The sequence below is a fragment of the Alligator sinensis genome, unplaced genomic scaffold (genome assembly GCF_000455745.1).
Source record: "Alligator sinensis unplaced genomic scaffold, ASM45574v1 scaffold590_1, whole genome shotgun sequence".
NCBI lineage: Eukaryota > Metazoa > Chordata > Crocodylia > Alligatoridae > Alligator > Alligator sinensis.
The window spans coordinates 778931-799253 of record NW_005842497.1 but is presented as its reverse complement, the minus strand read 5'-3'; the positions used below and the strand labels follow the sequence as shown (position 1 = coordinate 799253).

At 40.5% G+C, this 20323-nt stretch overlaps 1 protein-coding gene across 5 annotated transcripts in view; it reads right to left on the bottom strand.

Annotated features, from left to right (window-relative positions):
- SYK (spleen associated tyrosine kinase) overlaps positions 1-18802 on the bottom strand; it is a 63030-nt gene extending 44228 nt beyond the window's left edge. For 4 of the 5 annotated variants that reach the window (XM_025212970.1, XM_025212972.1, XM_025212973.1 and 1 more), the window contains exons 1-2: positions 18720-18802; positions 1-292 (exon numbers count right to left, since the gene is read on the bottom strand). The exon at positions 1-292 is cut by the window's left edge and continues 164 nt beyond it. In XM_025212970.1, coding sequence (XP_025068755.1) covers positions 1-256 — 256 coding nt within the window. In that variant the 5' untranslated portion in view covers positions 257-292; positions 18720-18802. The remainder of the gene's footprint in view (positions 293-18719) is intronic. The other variant, XM_025212971.1, reaches the window with a different exon arrangement.
- Positions 18803-20323: the final 1521 nt, after the last annotated feature.

Here is a 20323-nt window from a genome sequence, read left to right as displayed (position 1 = left end):
CAGCAGGACTTGCATGGGACTTCCCCCCTGCAATGGCATATGAGCCACTCAATTCCCTCTCAATTGTGTAATGATGAACCCTCCTTTCATGTACCAAGGACAAAGCAAAACCACCAAGATAGTTTCGACTTTGGCGCAATAGATATAGTCCCTCACTCAGCCGCTCATGCATCAGGTATTCTTCTGCTTCTTCACGTGTAATATTGCCAAAAAAGAATGGCAGGTGGTTAGCGATGTTTGCTGGGTTGTTGGTCATGTTTTCTTCTCTTGATTAACCACTAGTATTTGGTATCTGAAAGGAAAGAAGAATATAAGTGTCAGATGAAAGAAAATAAATAGGGACTAAAGAATTAAATCATGTGTACTGCAGTAGGCAAAGAGGTACTGTCAAGGTGGTAGGAAAATTGGTTTAAAACCCTGTTTTATAGTTTCATAGTCGGTAGGGTTGGAAGGGACCTGAGCAGATCATCAAGTCCAACCCCCTGCCATGGCAGGAAAGAATGCTGGGGTCAAATGACCCCGGCAAGGTGACTATCTAGCCTCCTTTATGCTTCTTATATTCATTCAAGGACTGAAACTAAAATCAAATGCTTCACTGTAATACTATTTTCTCCATCATGGGCTTAACCCATTTGCCTTGTTAAGACAAAGACAAAAGATAACCGGTCTACTTTAAGGCAAAAGGAGCCTTTGCCTTCCATGGGAATACAACAGGGTGCTGTTTTGTCACAATACTTCAAAGAAACAGTAATTAACTACAGAAATCACTAGATCACAAGATTACTATTTTCTGGACAAGAAAGGCAGGTGGGATAGAATTCTGGTGAAACTTATGTTCCTAAATCACTCGGGCACTTCTGAACATTCCAAATGTCATTTGGAAATAGGAAAGATTCCTGACTATTCACAAGTAGGTGAGATTTCAGATTTAGTTTTATCACTCCGGCAAAAAATATGGTTGTGCCAATTTTCCAGCTGTGGTCTCCTCTCAAGGCCATACAACATTATCACTGTTATGAAAATCTAAAGGCATTTCTCTGTATTCTGCCTGCACTATTAGTTTCCTAGGGTTTCCTCTCTTGTATCTCAATTTTCCCCCTATGTTTTGGTCTTATAAACATAGGTTTGCCTTTGTAGAAAAGAAAATGCTATTGCTGACCCAATCTGAGACTGTGAATGAGAAAATAAATATAAAAATAGAATCACAGAAAGTATGGCTCAAAAGGATCTCAGGAAGGCATCTAGTCCAAACTCCTGCTCAAACCATTAAAGCAAATGTTTATCTAGCCTGTATTTAAAATCTTCCAATGAAGGGAATTGTGCAACCTCTCCAGGTAACGTGTTCCAGTGCTTAACTACCCTTGTAGCTAGAATGTTCTTAATATCCAACCTAAGTTTCCCATTTTTAAAATTTAAACCTATTACTTTTTGTCTAGTTTTCTATGAACAAAGTACAATTAATTGTCCCCTTCAACCCTTTTGCTACCAAATCCCTAACCCAGGCTTCTCTTTTCTAGGCTACATATTTCTTTCAGCCTTTCTCATACATTACACTTTCTGGACCCATAATCATATTTTATTGCTCTCCTCTAAACTTTTTCCCAATTTTTCGACATCTTTCCTGAAGCATGGTGCCCAAAACTGGACACAACACTCTAGGTGAGGATTCACCAATGCTGAATATGATAGAAGAATCACTTCCAGCGACTTGAATATAACCTTCCTGCAAATATACCTCAATGTGCTTTTAATTGTGACAATATTACACTAGTGACTCATTCACTATGGGTGCATCTACACGTGATGCTACAGCGACATAGCTTGTTGCTACGGTGATGTAGCAGTAGTTGGCACAAACCATGACACTGATGCTATGTTACTGTAGTGATGAACTACCTCGCTATAGTGCATCACTACAGTGATGTAGCTGCTAAAAATAACCATGCACCACCAGGATGGCGCAGTAAGCGTCACATGTAGACAGTTGTTACTGCGCCATCATTTAGAACTTCCTAAAGCAAGTCCTAAATGATGGTGCAGTAACAACTGCGCCATGAGGTGCACATGTAAATGTGCCCTAAGTGATCCAATTTAACTTCCAGGTTCTTTTTTTCAGTACTCTTTGCAGTACTTTCTTCAGCCTGGCTATGTTCCCCATTTTGTATTTATGTTTTTCATTGTGCTTTTCTTAAGTGCTGTACTTTGCATTTGTTCTTACTCATTATTATCCAATTTATTTCAGACTACACCATTTATTTCAAATTTATATTAAAAAAACGATAATATACCAACCATCTAGTGTATAATATACTTTGGGTCATACCAAATAGTTCTCCTCCACTATTGCTGCCTACTGGTACTGTTAAGTACTCCTTATGATTATGTCCATGCATATGACTTGTTTCTAGTCTCTTACAAAACATCTGCATCAAGCTCAGGACTGTGCTTCGCTAAATATATTTCACATGTGTGGGCTTAATGCAGAAGGGATCTCCTGTGGCAAGTCTAGTTTCTTGCTATCCCTGGCAAACATGCCACACAATTCAATTCACAAGTTTTGTCTTAAAAGAAGATAAGGCTTCCCAGCACCCACTACTGCTACTGGAAGGCTGTTCCAGAACGCTGCTCCCTTGAAGGTTACAAACCTCCTCCAGATTCCCAACCTAATTTATTCAATGTTCCCATTTGTTCTTGTGTTAAGATCACTGTAAAAACCCTCAGTCTTTCAGGAAAATAAGAACAGTTATTTTTATCGACAACAGTATATCCTGACATATGGGCCGGGTATTGTTCCACACGCACATGTATTTTCAGGGACTGTGAACATGAACGTATTTACATGCAATCACTGATGTAGGTTAATCTCAGCCTCTTCTCACGCCCCACACTGCGGCAAAGGAGTTTTCTTTGCAACTACACTAGCTACCTATTCCTCTGACTAGTAGCCCATTTCATCTAACAGTCCATCAGCCTATGTCCTCGTCCTGACTCTCAGGAACTATGATGCTTTTACTTGCTCCAGTACCATTTTTACATATCTCGAGCTGCCAGCTAATAGGTTTTTTTCCCATTCTGTAAATGAGAATAAAAAGAAAAAAGATGCAGTGGTCTCGTTCTCCTGTCCAGTGCTACGCTGGTGTAAGTCTACAGATTTCAGTGGGGTTCCACTAACATAAAACTGGTTCAAGAATGGAGAATCCATCTCAGCGCACTGATTGTTAAAAGTTTGTCTATACACCCCCCCAACATATCTACCTTCCAGATTCTTTTTCCGTATGAACATCTTTAACATTTTAATGATGCTATAATTAGTGTCTAGTTTAACAAGTATGTTTCAATTATTTCAATTTAATTTACATTGTGAGAATATGAAAGCACAGTACAGGCAAAAATGGAGCAGAGAACAAAATTCAATATCTCCCAAGAGTAGATCTAATAATAAAGACAGGATATTTGTCTTCAGTTCATGTCTTTATTTTAATAAAAAAATTAGTCTCCTATGTCTATATATCATACTTCACAAAAAGGCTGCATAAGGGCTCTATAAACTCAGGAATCCTATTACCTTCCCTTCTCTCCCCCCATTTCTGGGGGAGGAAACTACAAAGCCTAGATCTACTGTTCATTTCTGTACTTGATTTTTACCATTTTTAACAATTCCAAATTCTGAGGCATGACAGCATTCTGCTCCATGCTCTGACACAACTCACTGTAGCTCCCACACTTTTCTAGAGTATTTAATCTGCTAATGGCTTAAATGGCATAAAAAGCTGGAGGCCAATGCAATTCTTCTTTCCTTAATCCTCCCCAGCCTCCTACCTGCCAAAATCTGCCCTTAGGCACACTTGTATTAGTGTCAACAGGGGTTGCATCAGTGTAACTGAGCACTGAAATTTGTTCCTGTTGTTTAATCAGTTAATTAACAGTATTTAACTCGATACAGTATTTCAGTATGCAGGAAGCCATTGTTTTCTTGACAGAAAACATAATAGACCAGATCCTTAATTATTATAGACAAGTACAGCTCCACTGAAGTCAACAGATATTCAGATATAGAAATCTATGCAGAAATCTATGAAGTTTATGCAGATATAGAAATCATTATGGAATCTTAGAAAAGCAGGGCTGGAATGGACCCTCTGGAGGTCAGTCTATCCCCTGCCTGAGGCAGGGTCATCCCTATCCAAATCATCCCAAGCAAAACCTTGTCTAACCTATTACTAAAACTACATGGGCAACCCTGTCATGCAACCACAAAGCATAATGCCCTAACTTGCCACAGGTAAAACAATGGTGGCCAATGTCCTACTGCTGCAAGAACTGTTAAAACATGTTTCAGAGATTCAAGGAAGATGACCACACCCCAGTCCACACAGGAAAGCAAAACCCCTCATAGTCCATACCAACCTGACCTGACAGAGTAAAATTCCTTCCTGACCCCAAATGTAGTAATCAGTCTGACCTTAAGCAAAGGAGCAAGATTCTTCTGGGTTTTAGCCAAGGACTTCTGGGTTTTAGTCCCAGCAGGAGCACTAGCACAGCACAGCCTTGGCTGCAACCAGAGGAAGGCAAAAAATGCCTCTGGCACAGGTAGCAACAGGAAAGAAAAAAATGCCATCCCAGCCCTGTGAAGCAACCAGCAAAGGCCAGAAGCATGAACAATATCCATAGTATAGCACAGATATAGAAACTAGATCATCCCTGATCAATGCTTATCTAACCTCTTCCTGAAGATGTCCCATGATGGAGACACCACAACTTCCCTATATGGCAGCGGTGGGCAAAATATGGTCCATGGGCTGGATGTGGCCTGCAAGGCCATTCTATCTGGCCTGTGGGGCCCCTAAAAAATTTAGAAAATTGATATTAATCTGTCTTTGGTTCCTGTAAAAAATGACAGGAACCAGGGGCAGTAGGACCCAGGGAAAGCGGGGAAAGCCTGGCGGGCCCCTGCAACAGCGGGCCCCCCCCGGCCCCGCCCCCCCCAGCCAGAAGCCCCAGCAGGGGCTTCTGGCCTGGAACCATGAGGTGTGGGAACCTCAGGTAAGGGGGTGTGGGGGGCAGGAGGGCAGGGAAGGAGCCTGGGAAGAAGCTGAGCCTGTGGAAAAGCAACCCCTCACCCACCTCGTGGCCGGCGCCCCGCACTGAAGCCACTTGCAGCCCACCTGGGGCTGCCTGTGCCTGCTCTGGAGAGCCCCGTGTGGGCTGCAGCAGGGAACGCCAGCCACAAGGCAGGCAAGGGGCTGCTTTTCCCGCATTCTGCATCAGCTGGTTCCCTGCCGGGGAGCAGGGTGTTGGAGCTGCGCACTGCCCCCACTCCTGTACCATGGGGCTGGGGGGCACTGGGAGTGAGTGGGTGTGGGAGCACAGGGCCTGCACCAGTGTCATGGGGCCAGCGCTAGTGTCATGGAGCCAGCGCTGGCAGAGCCCAGAGCAGGGCGGCAGGGGTACAGGGTCCCAGCTGGCAGGGGCTCTATGGAGCTGGGCCAGCTCCTCCTTCTCCCTGCTGGTGCAGCCCAACCCGGCTTCACAGACCCCTGCCAGCCTGCGCCCCGCTCTGGGCCCCACCGGTGCTGGCTCTGGGACAATGGTCCCAAGACGGTGACTGGGGGAGGGGCCACCTGTCAAGGGGGAGCACCTGTCAAGGGGCGGGGCTACCCATGTGGCCCTCGACAGCTTGCTAAAACTGGGTAAGTGGCCCTTCGCCCAAAACAATTGCCCACCCCTGCTATATAGTCTATTCCACTGCCTAACTGTTCTAACCGTGAAGTTGTTCCTGATCTCCAGTCTAAGCTTATCTGCTGCAACTTCAAGCTACTGGTCCACATCCTACTTCATACAGCTAGAAAGGAAAAGCATTCTCTCTCTCTTTCAAGGCAGCCCTTCAGATATTTGAAGACTGCTATCATGTCCCCTCTTAAGCTCCTTTTCCAAAAATTGAACTTATTTCCTTCAACCTCTCCTCATATAGCTTGCCTTCCAAACTATTTATCATTTTGTCACTGTAACAGGAACCTCCTGCCCCTGTTACTAGTGCAGCCTGAAAAGGTAAGCAGTTAATATTAGCAGGGCAGGTGGACCAGGTTTTGTAAGGACCATGCAACTGGCTATCTGCTGCACCTGGTCACTGGGTGCAGCAGATCCAGTCATGTGGCCAGAAGGAGATTAGGCTGGGGGATTTAAGCCCAGCCTGGGGCCACGAAGGTGAGGGACAAAAGTTACACATAAACCAGTTTAAGTGATCAGAAACTGGTTTAAACCTATAACAGAACATAAGTTCAGTGCACATAACCAGTTTCAAAATGGCAGAAACCAGTTTGAGATAAACCTGGTTGAGACCCTACTTCTTTTCTTCTGAAGCAGCTGGCTTGTGTTTTTTCTTCAGTTTGGACTTGTGACTGGTTGACCAAATCATAGCTACAGGGGAAGAAGAGGCCACAAACAGGGGTGATGGGGTGTGCCCCTCGTTATAGGGGCCAGGAGACATTCCCAAGCTGAGAGACAGAAAGTAGCATGCCGAGACAGAGTCCCAAGGGGATGGGTTGCCATCAAGGCCAGGCCTATACCCTAGAAGCTAAAGTCTTAATTGGTGGAACAAGGCAGGGTGCAGCCAGAGAGAAAAAAGGGGGCCTAGGCTTATAGCTGAAGCCCTGATAAGCCCTCAGAAACCTGTGAGAGCAACCCCTTAAAAAGGAAGCACTGTATCGGTGAGGGTGGATAAAACCCTTGGGTAGGGGGACTAGCCTGACCAGATGCTTAAGGCTACATGTTAGGCTGTTACTGTTCTGAGCGCTCTCCACTTCCTTAACAACAAACAATATCAAAGTTATGGCAGGTAAAAAACAGGAGGTACAGGGAGGTTGTATCTTATTTATAAATAACAACTGGATATCATAGGATAAGGTAGATGAACCTATTATATTACTTCAGGCCCTCGCTATGCCGGGGCTTACAGCAGCCCAGGTTAAAAAATACCATCTCTGGAACACCCGGGGCTGCAACATCTACAGAAAACTATTTAAGGTCACAGGGATAAAAGGACACTTCTAGATTTGTCCCACTGGGATGGAACAAAGGCTTGGTATTGCACCTGACCAAACATGTCTTTTTATATTATTGGAACAGCTCTGGTTTCAGGAGTCACTTGCATTAAGTTCCTATTTTGATTTCTTATAGTTTTCAAAGAATATATTTCCAACTGCAGTAGGGGCCAACCTTTTTAGAAGGTATACCACAAATCACTGTCCCCAAGTGCCACTCTGATCCCCCTCTCCTGTCCAATCTGCTGCTCTGCTTTCTGCTCCCTGCCTTGTGCTCCCTGACCAAACTCTTGCTCTCCTTTTTGGTCCGTGTTGTTTGCCTCTGTACTGCCTGTCCCTTCCGCAATCAGCCACATGGCACACACAAAGTGCCTATGCCGCTTGTGGCACCTGTGCCACTTGTGGTGTCCATGCTGCTTGTGGCCACCCCTGTACTATTAGCTAATTTTTATAATACTCATTTTCAGGCCAAATATGAAATATTGAGAAATGGAGTAGGGCTGATTCTCTCCATGCTGTGTATCTGAGAGATTTTTTGCTCACTGAAAAAAAATTATTTCACACATTAATTTACAAACTGCAGCCCCACTAATGAGAGGGTATCATGTTAAGTACGCAGAAACTGGCTGTGAAATGAAGCAGCTGCAAGTTAGTGTGGCAAATTTTGCTTCTCTGCTGGCGAGGTCCCTTGAAGCAGAACCAGTGTGGTTTCACAGTCAAAGAAGAAAGATTCTAGGGAAGCTGTGGAGAAACATCTGCAGGCCAAGCACAGCAGGAATCAGCATAGACATGAGCGATTGGAGTGAAGCCAGTAAATTAATGGTTATGTAAATCTTCTTATCTTCCCCAGGCAAAAACCTTGTCCCAAGAAAGGTGGTATACTTGAGATGAATGGGCTCATACAGCCCCATAAAGCACAACTCCACGTATCACAGTATGTATTACCCTGCATGGTCTGAAACAAAAGGCTTGTGGTTTATGAATGACACTCTTCTCTTTAAACTTTCCTGCCATTTTTGGTCATAACCAGTGCTGACATGTTTCTGGTACTTCTGAACTTCCTGTAGCCTGGCCATTTCTGTTCTTAAAATTCTAAAAATGCAGGTTTTCTGGCATTAAATATGATAGAAAGTTATAATGAAAATAAATGAAAAAAGGCCCACAGTTAGAATGTGCAGCAGATTTAAGGGTAGGATAAATGGAGAAACATAAAGCAACAACAAACAATTTCATACAAAATAACTATTTACACAGCTGATTCTGTCTACACCTGAAGAAGACCATGGGGGTTTACCCTTAATCCAGTGATTCTCAACCAGGGTGTCAGTAGCCGGGAGTGCCATGAGATCCTTTTAAAGGTGCTGCAGGGTACCATGCAATATTACCAGTTTGGGGCATGTAAACACCTTCATGTTATTCACAAGATAAGCCCAGAGATTGCAAATAGGAAGCCACAGTGTCAGAACATTCAAATCTGTTATGGCATCTCTGAGTTCATTGCAACAGAGCTACTCTATTTTTCAGTAGTTAAGAAAAAAACAAGTAAAAACTGCTATTGCTTCCCACAACTGGCCTTGTCCCACTACAACATGGTTGAAATAAGCACACAGCAGCTTCAGTGATTTAAAAACTTAGTGTACCTTTTATTCATACTATAAACCAGATGATCAGACTGGCCAACAACAGGGATAGTGCAGGATTAAACACAAACCTAAAGTGCAGATCTACTCTACTCTTTTTATACGTTAGAAATTCTTACATCAAGTATGTATCATCATATATTACTAGCTGCTTATTATAATTAGTCTTTATGTCTATTGTACCATGGGTGGATCTACAGTTTTGAAAGGAGGGAGTGGAAAAGGTGTGGTGTATTATTACATATACATCACATTTTTCTCCAGTTAAAGACAACCTACACGCTTTACCAATATGTCAAGGGTTTAGCACAATATGTCAAGGGTTATATTATTCAGTTTAGATCAAAGGAAAAGTAAGTATAACTTTTTGGAAAGTGTACTAATTTGCTAGATTATGTATTAAGGTTAAAACATACAACAAACTAGGCAAAAATAGTCCAAATAGTCAAAAGAGATTGTTTCAATGGTTCTATAGTCATTACAGTTAAATGTTCATCTTTTTTCAGATTCGTAAAACAAAATTTAGTATTTTCAAGCATTCTGACCGTACAGTATCTCTGATACTTTGCTATCAGTCATTTTTTTTTTACCTGAGTTAATATTACTACACCCAAATTAAGGTTTTTAGTTTGACCTAACAACAGCCTGCAGGGCTATGAACTAAAACAGGAATGGCTAACAGACAGCAAAAATGAAGAAGGCTAGATTGAATAGCAGAACATCAAGACCTTAAAAAGTTGTTAACACCTGTGGAGTGGAGAAAGATGGGCAAGAATCAGAGAGATGATAATAAGCCATGAAGTCAATTGATTCATTCAGCACTGTCTGAACAGAAATGCTGGTGCCCTTCCCAGACAGTTGGTTTTAAAGTTTGGGTGGAGCAGGAATCAAAGAGGGAGTACAACTGCACCATTGCACCCCTGTGCCCCTTGGATCTGCCCCTGCATTGTACAGTACCTAGTTTTGGTTCTATCATTCTACGTGCTTTCCTGTTTAAGTAGATCATACCCTACACAAGGTATTGTTTCAGGTTTCGTCATACCATACTACATGGTTTTATCTACAATAACAGTTTGTACTGACTGCATCTATCTCAGGATGCTTTTGAACAGATGTTCTGATCCATTCTAGTGCCTTTCACAGAACTTCAGACCTCCAAGCTTTTACCTGTTCCAGGCTGCTTTATGGTCTTCAAAATAAAGCTCTTGCATTTTCTGAGGGGTGCCCTCAGCCTACCAAGGGGCAGAGCTGGATCAATGCATAGGCAAACTAGGCACACGTGCAGGGCCCTAAGTGAAGAAGGGGCCCAGTTGTGCTTATTTTACGTATTATAATTATTGAGTCCAAAAAGTAATATAAAATTGTTTTCTTTAGCTGGGGGACTATGAGTTTGTTTGCTTAGGGCCCACTAAAGGGTTAATTCTTTCCTGCCAAGGGGTGCCTTGAGACTAAAAGGTTGAGAAGCAAATGCACTCTTTGGACAGTGCAGTGATATATGCAACTTCCCTAACAGTGAATATATGAAATCACCCTGATACCCTGATATAATGCACTTAGCTGACCCATTTTGGATAATAAATGTTTAAAAGCTGATTTCCTCATGAGCTTTACAGCACTGGAATATTTCAACAGTATATTTGCTACCCACTTTAGCTGGTTACATTTTGGTTACATTCTTTACTACTATTAACATGCAATTATACTACAGAAAATGACACACAGCATGAAAAAAACTCAAACACCTTAGGATAAAATAAAGGGCCTTTACGATAAATAAGAAAAATATGGTAAATTTTCATTTTATTTGGGGTTTAAACCATATAAAACGGATGCATCTTGCTATTTAAGTAATTGTTTTAATTTATAATAGGTTGAAGTATACAAAAAAAATGAATAAGTAAAATATATGTATACTATAGATTTTTCACTTGTTACAAAGGGTCTTGGGTCAGATTAAAGATTATGCTTTACTATTATCATTCTAAAGTGTTGAAGAGAAAAATTTAATTTCTTGAAAACAAGTCTCTAAAAATGACAATTGTTTTACCTAGAACAAATCTTTGAAACTGGAAAAGATACTCATTGTCCCAATCACCCTCAGGGGATTTTAGTTCCATTAGTGCTAATAAGTTTCCAAGAATAACTTCTGCTCATAAATTTATTTGATCTGGTTGTAAGATGCTTATCAGAAGGCATCAAACCCCTATGTGTATTGCTATTAAAGTAAACTAAACACAAACCATTAAAAATTAAGAGAACGTCAAATAATCAGCTACATAAAATAATAGAAGCATAGAGAAGGCTAGACAGCATCAAACACATTCCATGCTGACAAAAAACTGAGGTCCTGATTGGTCAGAGGAATGAGGGAAACTAAACTAAACTAGAGCTAATACAAATGTACAAGAAATATACAAATACATACAACTGTAGAGGGGGAGAAACCCCCACCTCATGAAGTAGGTCAACTGAAATGAATAAGACAGCCAACAATACTCTGAGACCTCCTAATAAAGGAGGTTCCATCAAAGAATCTGGCTTCTCCCACCTTAAATCACTGATTAAAAAGATGAAAATCAAACCCACCCCAGTGGACTAAAACTGGTAGGGTGATGAACAGGGCAACAGGGAATCATTTAAGTAGTTTGACTATAGATTTCAAGCTACATATACTTTCAAGTGCCTTTCTATACTTGTAAAGTATGAGAAATATGGAAGGCAAATATTATTTTTGAACTCCAATGTGAAAATCACAGTAGGCCAGGATACTATTTACACTGGTGCTGGAAGTTATCTGAAAGGAATATCAGATCTGCCAGTTCCTGATTTTACTAGCTCATAATCAAATCTCAGATTTTGGGTCTTGTGGTTTATTATGTTTAGGATATTCTTTCCTTCCTTCCCATGTGTAGTTGGCTTTGCTGTCATATATATTTTTATTTATATCTTCATCAAAGGAATATGTCAACTGCTATAGATAACATAAGCCCTCTCTCCCCCCAAAAGCATAACAATCTCAACAACCCAACATACAGGATATGTAAGTTTCATTATGAAACTACCAGCTGAAGATACTATCTGATCTAGATTGTCCCCGCTTCAACTCCTCAAATGGGGGTGACCATCCATGAGCGGAACTATCATCTATCCTCTATAGGGTGACAATCATAAAAGTCAAGGGACTGAAATGTTTGAAAGAAGCCAACTTTTTTCCAGTAAAGATAATGGATGTTAATTAGAGTTTTGCTTTAGCTGTCCAAACATTTTTTGTATCAATGTCCACCGACACTTTCTTTGTAAAAATAATAGGGCTACTTAATATTCAGCATAGCAAATGTCATTCTATGTACACATGTGCCTACATTATATCAGTGGTTTTCAACTTTTTTTCACTTGTGGACCTCTAAAAAAACTTTGAATGGAGGTGCAGACCCCTCTGAATTATAAATGTGGATAGTCACATACTCTTGATTGATCGTAATTATCTTTCACAGACCCCTTAGACATAGTCTGCAGACCACAGGTTGCAAACCACTGCATTACATATAACCTTACTTAAATTCGCTCTTTAAAGGACACACAGTATCATTTTAGACATCCTTTACTGCTAAAGGAAGTTAACAAAACAAAATTCTTGGACCTTTGTTAAACACTAAAATAGCGAATGCCTAAGCAATTGCTACTAAGTGTCACTGAAGTTGCCCAATATGTTCTCCCATCAGTGCTGCTGACATACAAAGCTATTTACTTCCTATTTTAAAGAAGCCCATTATCAACTGGCTAGCTGGAATTTTTGTTATTTGAATAAGACAACTAATTAGGGCTCAGTGCAAATGGCAGTGCTGCTTTCAGCTAGGACACAGAGCACTCTGAGGTGTTAATTTGTGGCTTGTGCATGTTTATTATTCATGAAGTACTACCTCATGAAATGGGGGCTGTATTTCTGGGACACCCTTGACTACTTTCTTATAATAGAGGCAAGTGTTCCAACAGTACTCAAGAGTATTTACTACGATGTATATTTTATCTAGAGAATCCACCTACTTACTAGTGGCAAAGGCCTGTTTGGACCCCAAAATTAGATGTTCCTCCACCTAATTCTTTGCCGGTGAGAAGGGGGAGAGAGTTCAATTTGCTGGGCATTCTTAGAGTATAATTATCACAGGGTAAGGCCTCTCACAAAACAGTTGTGGATGCTGCTTTCTTTTTAAACACGGCCAGAGGAGGGGAAGGAAATGGCAATGGTGCCGTTGCTTCTGCATTTTACTTTAAAAAGTCACTAGATAAAATACAGAAACAAGCTAGGAAGCCAAAACAACAGTTGAGATCTCCCATGCACTGACCACTAGACCACAGTCTTGCTATTTCTTTGGCTCACTCATATTTTTTCTCTGTTCCAGAGAACCCTGAATTCTTTGCTGCACTGTCACAGCTTCATCAGGAAGTGTGGGGAGTCACCCAATAAGATTAGCATGGTCTGCTGGTTAGGGCCCTCTTCTGCACGGCAAGAGATATAGGTTTGAAACCCCTCAGTCTGAGCAGGGTCTAGGACCCAGGTTTCTCACTTACTAGGAAAGTGTTCCAACCACCCAGCTATAAAATGTGGAGAAGATGGAGGCCATGTTCCATCTTCTCCTTCTACCATGTTTCAAAAGAAAATAATGACTCACTACCATTTTCTCTAGTTCTGGTTTGAGAGAGAAGTTTGATGCTCCTGCGTTACTTGGAAACAAAGGTTGTAGGAGTATTTACATAGTTATAGTCAGGGAAACATTTTTTCCTACGCTTGAACTTGAAACTTTGGGGTCAACTTTTATGCAGCTTCAATTTACGATTGGAGCAACAAGGTATATTTAAATGAAGGAAACACAGAGAAAGAAAAAAACCCTAAACACACAAACCAGTCAACTATTAACATATGCTTCCCTCCCTGGAGAGAAGATTAGAGAATAAACAACATGTGGCAGGTATGGAGTTATGCTGCTTAATTCTGTTCGGAAAGGCATTCTCACACCATGGTGACCAGGGAAATGAACACTTTGTAGTAACCTGGTTAAAAGTGAATAGAATGGGCCTTCCCTGGACTGCCCTGCCAACAGACTCTACTAGTCATTTTCCTGCTGCTATATACTAACATTGTCATATTTCTGATGGTGGAGCAGGCAGTATGCCTGTTTCTAGCAGCTGGAGTACTGGGAAATGTTCTTTTTGTGCTGCTGCCATCAAATAAAGGCTCTTTTTATTTTTATTTTTTCTGGATCCCATGCAGCACCAAGTACGTTATAAGTTACAAAGCCAGCCTGATTCCCAGGTAATTGCTTGACGTTCATGTGGAACTTGTGAGTTTATATGAACTGTGAAGTAAAACACAGGTTTGAGGAGTATTTACCCAGGTAAACAAATCCTACCAGTCTGGTTCACCAAAGACCAGTTCAACATGGAAACGTAAATTGGTTTCACATGGCCCGGTCAAACACTTAAGTGATAATCCTTGCAATTTCTGAGGAAAAGCCAAACATTTATGCATATTACTTGGCTGCCATTTTACACATAAAGTCAAATTAATATATATAATTTCAGGGCCCTTTGAACATTCTTTTTTTTAAATAAAACCAGCACAGATTCAGCATGATGTATGGAAAATTACTGTAGCTTAATTTACTCAGTTTGATAGTACCATGTATTATTGTTACAGAATCAATAGAAGTCTTAACATTAAATAAAAACCAGGGCAATATTTTCATGCTTTCTGCTGGAAATTTCAACTGTCAACATATGAAATTAACATAACTGTATCAGCATTGCATGTTCTCAATTACTGTTATTCCTTAGTTTGCATGCAGCTCCATTTCAAAGTTTTAGTGACTATAACCTAAGGACCAAACTGTCATCAGTGGCATTTTACACAGTCAACTCAAATTACAAACAGTCTACTATTGTGAAGAATGTGTGGTTAAGTGGTAGTAGCTGTACAAATGTGGCTTATCTGCTAAAACAGTGAATGCACAATATGGATGAGAGCAGAGGGTTATGGCCAAAATATTCATTATTGCTTGAACTACAGCATTCTATATCTGAGAAAGCTGAGGGAAATGAAAACTGTGAACAAAGTTGACTGACTGCAGAAGTTATCTATTGTGCCACCAACTCTACAACCATGAAAATTTCTTATCAAGGAAGATGCAAATAGAAGCATATATGATGGCTGTTTTACATTGTATTAACATATGTAAATATATATAGGAAAAGTAGCTGGCTGGCACACTTCCAAAGAGGCAGTGAGTGTTGCCAAGCATGAGTACTCCTGCCATAAGACAAAGCTAAAACATTTTACCCACAAAGCACCTAATCTCAAGTATTTAGAGAAGAAGACCTTTGCTCATAAATGAGGAAGAAGCTCAGAATATAAATTATGGAAGAATTTACTTATTTGGAAGGAGTTTCCAAGGAGGTAAAATGACAGTAACCATCCCATTCTTGCCATGTTCTTCATTTATTACATCCACCTGATATTTCTTATTTTACTTGCAATGGATGCAATATAAACACTACTATAATTTCAATAGTAAATAATAATGTGAACATCAGCATCAGGAAAAGGAAACAGTAATGCTTAGGGAAGCCTGGGAACAGCAGGTTATTCTTGTACACTAAGTATAATTGAAGGAGTAAAGAAATTGATGCAAAAGTAAGAGAAGTTGGCTATGTGGTTACAAGGTGAGGTCCTGATAAAGGTCTGCAAATAATCTGAGTGGAGTAAAATTATCTCTGTTCTTTGTTTTTAATATAATACCCAGGAATAATGCACTCGGATAGAGGAAAAGGAAAATTTAGGCTGAGTAATCTGAAAAACAAGATGCAAAATGCTGTAAAAAATCTGCTGAAGAACTGGCTGAACCTGTTTCTTGGCACAATTAAAACTAGACTAGACAAAATAACGAATGCACACACAAAGGAAAAGTCATTCCTAAGCAAATAATGAGCTTATATCTCTGTTCAACTTCTAACTTCTATAACTTTAGGATTATCTATTGAAGAGAAATGTGACCTGCATTGATTGAGTACAATGACTGCCTCCCACATTGTTCCTTCAGAGCAATTCCACACTGATTTTTTTAAAAGAAATGTAACACTCATTGCTGCTAAAAGGAATTGTGCATGCATAGAAAGAAACATGTAACTATTTTGTTGGCACTGGCTTCAAAAAGTAATTATATCTGTGAATAGCATAGTTTGACAATTATATGTAACCCACAGAATACTTCATATCATTGCAAATTGGGTCAGTTATCTTAGAGGCACTATAAACACACATTATTTTCACACTGAAAGCAGATGTATACATGTCTACTGCATTTATATACTTGGTAGATTTAAAATATGAACAATTTTCATTTCTTATCTTCAAAAAAATTTTAACATGACACCTCAAGTTTAGTAACTTTTCTGTGTCCACATTTAGAGTAGTCTTAATTCATTAGATTGCAGTGAAATGTTTATTTTTACCTGCTGGCTATTAAAGTGAAAATTTTATTTTCAGTGGAGCCTGGGGAAAGGAATTTTTATGACGCTATTATGCAAAAATCAAGGAAGAACACAGCAACTGTTTAACAATATATAGTTGAAGAGAGGAAGCCAAGCAGAACCCTGTTTAAAACCAAAAGTTGAGTTTATCGTGCAATGTGGAATTTGGAAAACTTTCCTACGTATTGCAAAAATTCCCAGAGAATCTTTAATGATCTGAAGCAATCAGGACTCTGATTTTTATTCCATATGCAACAGACAGCACCCCACTGTTGTCACTAAGACTGGTTCGGTATTCATTCAAAGTGACACACAGAGGATCACCAACATATTTCCTGTGCCACACTGGCTTTCTTTGGAGAATTGCCAGCAGTATACACTATAGCCAAAAAGCAGCATGCCTCTAAGCCTCACTCCATGCTCCACCAGCCATTTCAATTTTGTAGCACCCTTTTTCATTCTGGTTTTACTTCTCTTTTTAGCAGTAAAGCTAATTTCCTTACGGTGATAAATGAGTCTTTTGCATGACAAAATGTAGTTTCTCTGACCATGCCACGCTGTTTGATCACCCTGAGGATTAAATTGTTGTTTCTGACTCCAATGTCACTTAACTTCATTTATTAAGGTTTAATTACCCATGATTAGTCACTGCTGGAACTTGTACATCAAATTCTAAAACACGCCTTTGTTGGGTATTTTGTTGGGTTTCAATTGCTCTGCACACTGCCTTCTGCACTCCTGATAGTTACATTCTATATATCGATCTACTTTCTTAAAGCAAACTTCATTTTCATTGCAGTTTCATTGCTCTGTCCCCTAATATAAATCTCAAAAGCATCTGGTGCGGTCTACTTTGTCTACATATTTTATATTTTACAAAAATTTGGTTTAAATTACTTTTACTCTTATCCTTGAATTCCCTGGCTTTCCAGTGATCGCTTTTTTTGTTTAGATAACTACACTGTTTATGTAAGATATTTTTTTTTATCTTTAAGCCACTGAGATTGTATTCCTGAACAAAATGCCAGTTTAATTAAATTTTGGTCCAGGCCCAGATATAATGTGTGTGTTGACCTGCAGGTACTAAAGGACTTCTTGTACCAATACCTAGACTAAGGGCCCAATCCTCACTGAAGTAAGTGGGAGCTCTAAAATTCACCTTATGGGAAGTAGGTGATAGTGTAGGGTGATTTCATATCACTTAAATTTGGGCATTCTTAGCTTTACAGAAAACAGTGTTTTACCTCTATTTTATAATAAAAATATCATTAAATCAGCTTAAAAACCATGAGTTTTATTTTAAAAATAGTGTTCCTTTTATTTGCCTTCTGGTGTTGGAGATTTTAGGGCCCACATTTTCAAGGTTTTTCACAACAAAAATGAAGGCCAGAAACATTGTTTTTATTTTAAGTGACGGATAAGATTCTGGCAAAGCTAAGTGACTCTAAGATCTGAAGCTTTAAGAAAAAATACCAAGTGGCAGCTTACTTGGCAACAGTAATGCTATCCCTACTGCTAGTGGGGTGAATGGTTGGTCCAAGAAAAGAGATTGCCTTACCTTACAAATCTTGTCTCTACAAAAACACTGCAACAGTACGGGAAAAAAATCTAGAACTTCATTTATTTTGAGGTTCTTTTAGTCTGACAGCAATGGTTATAAACATGAAATGTATTTTGCTAATGCTGCTTTTAACTTCATTCTTAATTCTCTTGTGCTGATGGTGGGAGAAAGGAACAGAACTCTTCTCCATCCCTCTTTTTAATGCCAAAACTGGGCCAAGTGGATCACCCAGTTTCCTCCACAAGACCATTCTCAGCGGACACTCCAGCGTCCTTGTAATTGTTTGACACAACGTGCTTTCCACTTGAAAACCTAGCCATGGATCCTTTAATCAGACAGCTACTGATAAAATAGACTGTAGCCTAAGAAAGGTCATGGCTCTATGAACAAGTTAGTTTATAAGTAGACATGCTGCTGGACTGCTCTGACGCTCTGGAATTAAAGTGTGTTGGAGCAGACTCAATTAATGGAGTCTGCTGGAGCATGGTAATTACAGTGCTCCAGTGGCCTCCCACATCTTGTGTATTAGCGGTCCCACACTTAAAAATGGCAGCAGGGCCACCTGAACTAGAGCTCTAGCTCAAGTGCCTCCGCTGCCATTTTGAAGCACAGGGACACTAGTACACAAGATGCTGCAGCACTTTAATTAGAGCAGCTCTTGGAACTGCTCTAAAGCACACCTCCCGCCCCCCCGGATCACGTGTAGAAGTGCCCTAAGGTACCACACTCTCCTGCCTTCTACCTAACTTCTGACTAAGATGGTGAACTGCCTGTCTCAGTTCCTTTAAGTAAAGAATGTTATTGGAAAACAGCTTGGTATCTTTGAAGCACATGATATGATGATGTTTCTTTGATTACATTTTTCAGGAGAAAGGTGGGGACCCTAACATTGCCTTCTACATCTAAGTTAATTGCTTCTGCTATCTAAAGAGAAAAAATGTATTTAGTGGTTACCAAATCATACTTCGTCTTCTGCTCAGGGAACACTTTTGCTGCCGTGGATATAGATACTGCCTCTGGAAGAAAGATGACTTCTGTCAAAGCAAACATTTTAACTATGAAACAGATTGTATCATTTGTATGGAAGGATGTTCCCTTATAGGCAAAGTGATTTTTAATGCCTAGTACCCAGACTCGCATCTTACATCTAACTTAGAACCCAATGAAGATTTTGCTACAGCTGAGTTGGGGTGGGGTGGGGTGGGGTGGGGTGGGGGGTCTCTCTTGTGGACTGCACTGTGTTCAATATTGCTCACTGCTTTTGTCCTAAAAAGTGTTTTGTTAGTGTGATGTGCACTGATGTAACAAGTATACCAAACATGCCAGCAAGACAAAGATTTTGAAAGGCCTTAATTCTAGATGCAGTGAAAAGTTTGACTAAGTAGACTGAGAAGGGAATGGATTTACACATAAAGAAATTTTAATTGATACTAATCCATAGTTCTACAGTTGGCAGTAATAACGACAGCCAGCATGGCTTTGTCGTGGGTAGAGTCACGTCTGACTAACCTCATCTCTTTCTACGACTGGGTTACTCACTACCTGGATAAGAGAGATGAGGTTGACATCATTTACTTGGACTTTAAGAAGGCTTTTGACTTAGTGTCCCATGAGGCTCCCAAGGTAAAACTAGGAGACTATGGGCTCAACAGTTCAATGGTCAGATGGGTGGGAAACTGGCTGTGGGATTAAACCTAGGAAGGTGGCAAGGGGTATTCCCCAGGATTCGGTACTTGGACCTATACTTTTCAACATCTATATCAGTGATCTGGATGTGGGGGTGAAAAGCATACTGGCAAAGTTTGCCGATGACACTAAGCTTTAGGGACATACGGGCATGCCTCAGGGTAGGCTGATGATCCAGGCGGACGTAGACAGATTAGTTAAATGAGTGGACCAGAACCAGATGCTGTTCAACACTGAGAAGCATAAAGTGTTCCATCTGGGGAGGAAATATCTGTAAGTAACTTACAGGCTTGGTGGTGCTATGCTGGCTAGCACCACATCTGAAAGGGACCTGGGGGTCATAATGGTCAGTGTGATCCTACAGTTAGCAGAGCAAACAATATGCTGAATGCATCTCACGCAAAACTAAGGAAGTTATTCTCCCATTCTACTTGGCACTGGTGAGGTCACAGCTGGAATACTGTGTCCAGTTCTGGGTGCTACACTTCAAGAAGGATGTGGAGAAGCTTGAGAGAGTCCAGAGAAGAGCCACACATATGACTTAAGGCCTGAAGAGCAAGTCATACGAAGAAAATGCTGACAGATAGGGGACTGTTCAGCCTAGAAAAGAGAAGACTTCAGGGAGATTTAGTGGCAGCTTAAAAATATATCAGAGGAGAGCTTCAGGGGCCTGGCAAACAACTATTGACCAAAGTGCCCCAGAGGAAAACCAGGAGCAACAGTCATAAACTTCTAGAGGAAGGTTTCAGACAGGATATAAGTAAAAACTTCTTTATGGTTCATATGACCAGACTCTGGAATAGACTCCCAGTGGGGGTGGTGCAGGCACCTACCCTGGATAGACTGGATGCACACCTTGCTGGGGTTATTTG